This window comes from Mustela nigripes, chromosome 6 (assembly GCF_022355385.1).
Source record: "Mustela nigripes isolate SB6536 chromosome 6, MUSNIG.SB6536, whole genome shotgun sequence".
Classification (NCBI taxonomy): Eukaryota; Metazoa; Chordata; class Mammalia; order Carnivora; family Mustelidae; genus Mustela; species Mustela nigripes.
Genome location: NC_081562.1, coordinates 63,377,410 through 63,380,074, shown reverse-complemented (window position 1 = coordinate 63,380,074; position 2,665 = coordinate 63,377,410). Strand labels below are relative to the sequence as shown.

At 45.8% G+C, this 2,665-nt stretch overlaps 1 protein-coding gene across 1 annotated transcript; it reads left to right on the top strand.

Annotated features, from left to right (window-relative positions):
- The first annotated feature begins 204 nt into the window (after positions 1 to 204).
- On the top strand, positions 205 to 2,415 carry LOC132020633 (cationic amino acid transporter 3-like). The gene has a single exon (XM_059404781.1). The coding sequence runs from the start codon at positions 344 to 346 to the stop codon at positions 2,219 to 2,221; it is 1,878 nt and encodes a 625-aa protein (XP_059260764.1). The 5' UTR covers positions 205 to 343; the 3' UTR covers positions 2,222 to 2,415.
- Positions 2,416 to 2,665: the final 250 nt, after the last annotated feature.

Genomic DNA, 2,665 nt, shown 5'->3' with positions numbered 1-2,665 from the left:
GAGCCAGGATCATGACTGAGCTGAAGGCAGACAGTTAATGACTGAGCCACCCAGGTGCCCTGCCAGTTAATTTTTCTTTGATGTCTTTTGGTCTTAGTTTCTGTGATACTTGGGCTGCAACAGGTGACATATGACTTCTGAGCACTGTTTAACGCCATTGTTCAGTAAATACTTATTGTTTACTTAGGCGTATGGAGCGACAGCACATATAAGAAAAATACGAAGCAGCAACCTGAAGCCTGAGCGATGGAACTCAGCAGCACCAACCCAACTCCACTTAATTCAGCCTCACCGAACCTGATCTGAGACACTCAGCAACCTGAACTTGCTTCTGATCTCTGATATGGAATCCTCTTCAATTCCAGCTAGAAGGCTGTGTCAGACACTTCACAAATTCGGTCAAAAGCTGGTACGCAGACGAATGCTAGAGAAAGAAGTGACTAAGACTGCTACTGACAGAAGCCTGAGCACTCTGGATTTAGTGGCCCTGGGTGTGGGCCTCACAGTGGGTTTAGGTGTGTATATCCTGGTTGGTGAGGTGGCCGGTAATCAAACAGGACCATCCATTGTGATCTGCTTTTTGGTGGCTGGCCTAACTTCATTGTTGGCTGGACTGTGCTATGCAGAGCTTAGTGTCCAGATTCCCCTTTCTGGCTCTGCATATCTCTACACCTATGTCACTGTAGGTGAAATCTGGGCCTTCATCACTGGCTGGAACCTCATCTTCTCCTATTCTGCTGATACAGTCAGTATGTTGTTGGCCTGGATTTTAGGTTTTGACATGTTTGGGTACCATATCTCTCAGGCCTTTAGTGAAGACATCTTATTGCATATCCCCCAGGTCCTTGTAAAGAATCTAGGCTTCTTTATTGGGGTCCCTGTGATTTTGCTCACTTTATGCCTGACTTTGAGGTTTAGGGATTCGATACTGTTAACCAAAGTGGTCACATTGGTGAGACTTTTGATTCTCAGTTTTGTCATCATCTCTGGCTTCATTAAGGGGGACCTGCACAACTGGAAGCTCACAGAAGAAGACTACAGAAAGGATGAACTCAATGGCACCTCTAGCTTGGGCCCTCTGGGCTCTGGAGGATTTGTGCCTTTTGGCTTTCCTGGGATTCTCCATGGATCAGCTACCTGTTTCTATGCATTTATAGGTTTCAATAACATTGTTACCAGAGTTGAAAAAGCCCAGAACCACCAGCGTTCCATCCCCAGGGGCATTGTGATGTCACTGCTCATCTGTGTTTTGGTGTATATTGGTGTCTCTGCATCCCTTACACTTATGGTTCCTTACTACAAGATTCGACCTGGGAGCACCTTGCCTGAGGCTTTTCTCCATATTGGCTGGGACCCTGCCTACTATGCTGTAGCTTTGGTATTCCTCTGTAGTCTTTCTCTCAGACCCTTGGGTTATATGTCCTCCAAGGCTCAGTTGATATATGTGATGGCAAAGGATGGCTTCCTGTTCCCTGTCCATGCCAAAATCCATATTGCCACCTATATGCTCATCATTGTGATCTTGGGCATTATTGCAGCAATAACAGCATTCTTCTTCAGACTTGATCATCTTCTGCACCTTGTGTCAATTGTGACCCTGCTAGTTCACTCTGTGATAGCTTTTTGTGTTCTCATTGTCAGGTATCAGCCTGAGAGGAAAAAGGGGGAAAATGAAGTGCAGATGCAGGAGATTGGGGGAAATCAAACACAGGGGCAGGAGGAGACTGCACCTGCAGCAGAGAAGCTGACTCTACAAGGACTCTTTTTTCCAGGTGGCCCCACCCCCACTCCACTCTCTGGCTGGGTTGTCTATGTTTGCTCCTCAGTGCTTGTTCTGCTGCTGATTCTCCTCTGCCTGGTGCTGGTCCACTGGTCAAGTCTGCTTTCTGGAGACCCAGTGCCGATCACAGTGGTTGTGCTGCTCCTGGTGCTCATTACTGGGATCACTGGGGTCATCTGGAGACAGCCACAGAGCTGCACTCCCCTGCCCTTTAAGGTCCCTTGTGTGCCTCTCCTTCCACTCCTGAGCATCTTTGTGAATGTTCTCCTTATGATGCAGATGTCAGTTGTCACCTGGGCCACACTTGGTGTCTGGATGTTGATTGGGTTTGTTATCTACTTCATGTATGGAATCCAGCACAGCTGGTTGCAAAGCCCCCCTGAAGTAAGGGCCCAAACTCTAGACTCTGAACTCAGCAGTGCCAATACATGTTTGATTTGACATCATTACCCCGAATGCTGTCTGGTCCTCTGCACAATAACAGAGAGTACTCCTGAGCACATGTAAAGCTACGCCTCCCATGACATGTTTGTGGGAGAATGCTAATAGAGCTCTGTATTCATTGTGTATGAAGGATGTGTCTTTAATCTTCCTCCCCCCCCTTTTTTTCTGTCTCCTTTCAGTTGTGTCTGTAGCTGCTTGCTGGCTTTAAAAAGAATTATTATTAAAACAAAGTAGAAAAAGTGTTTTTGTTTTCTTTGGATAAATATCAAGTAGTGAGAATACCGGATCATATGGTAATTCTATTTTTAATATTTTGAGGAATCTCAATACCGTTTTCACAGTGGTTGCACTGATTTACAGTCCCAAGAAGAGTACACATGGGTTCCTCTTTCTTCACATCCTCTCTAACGCTTTTTGTATTTTTAGATGAAGATATTCTGA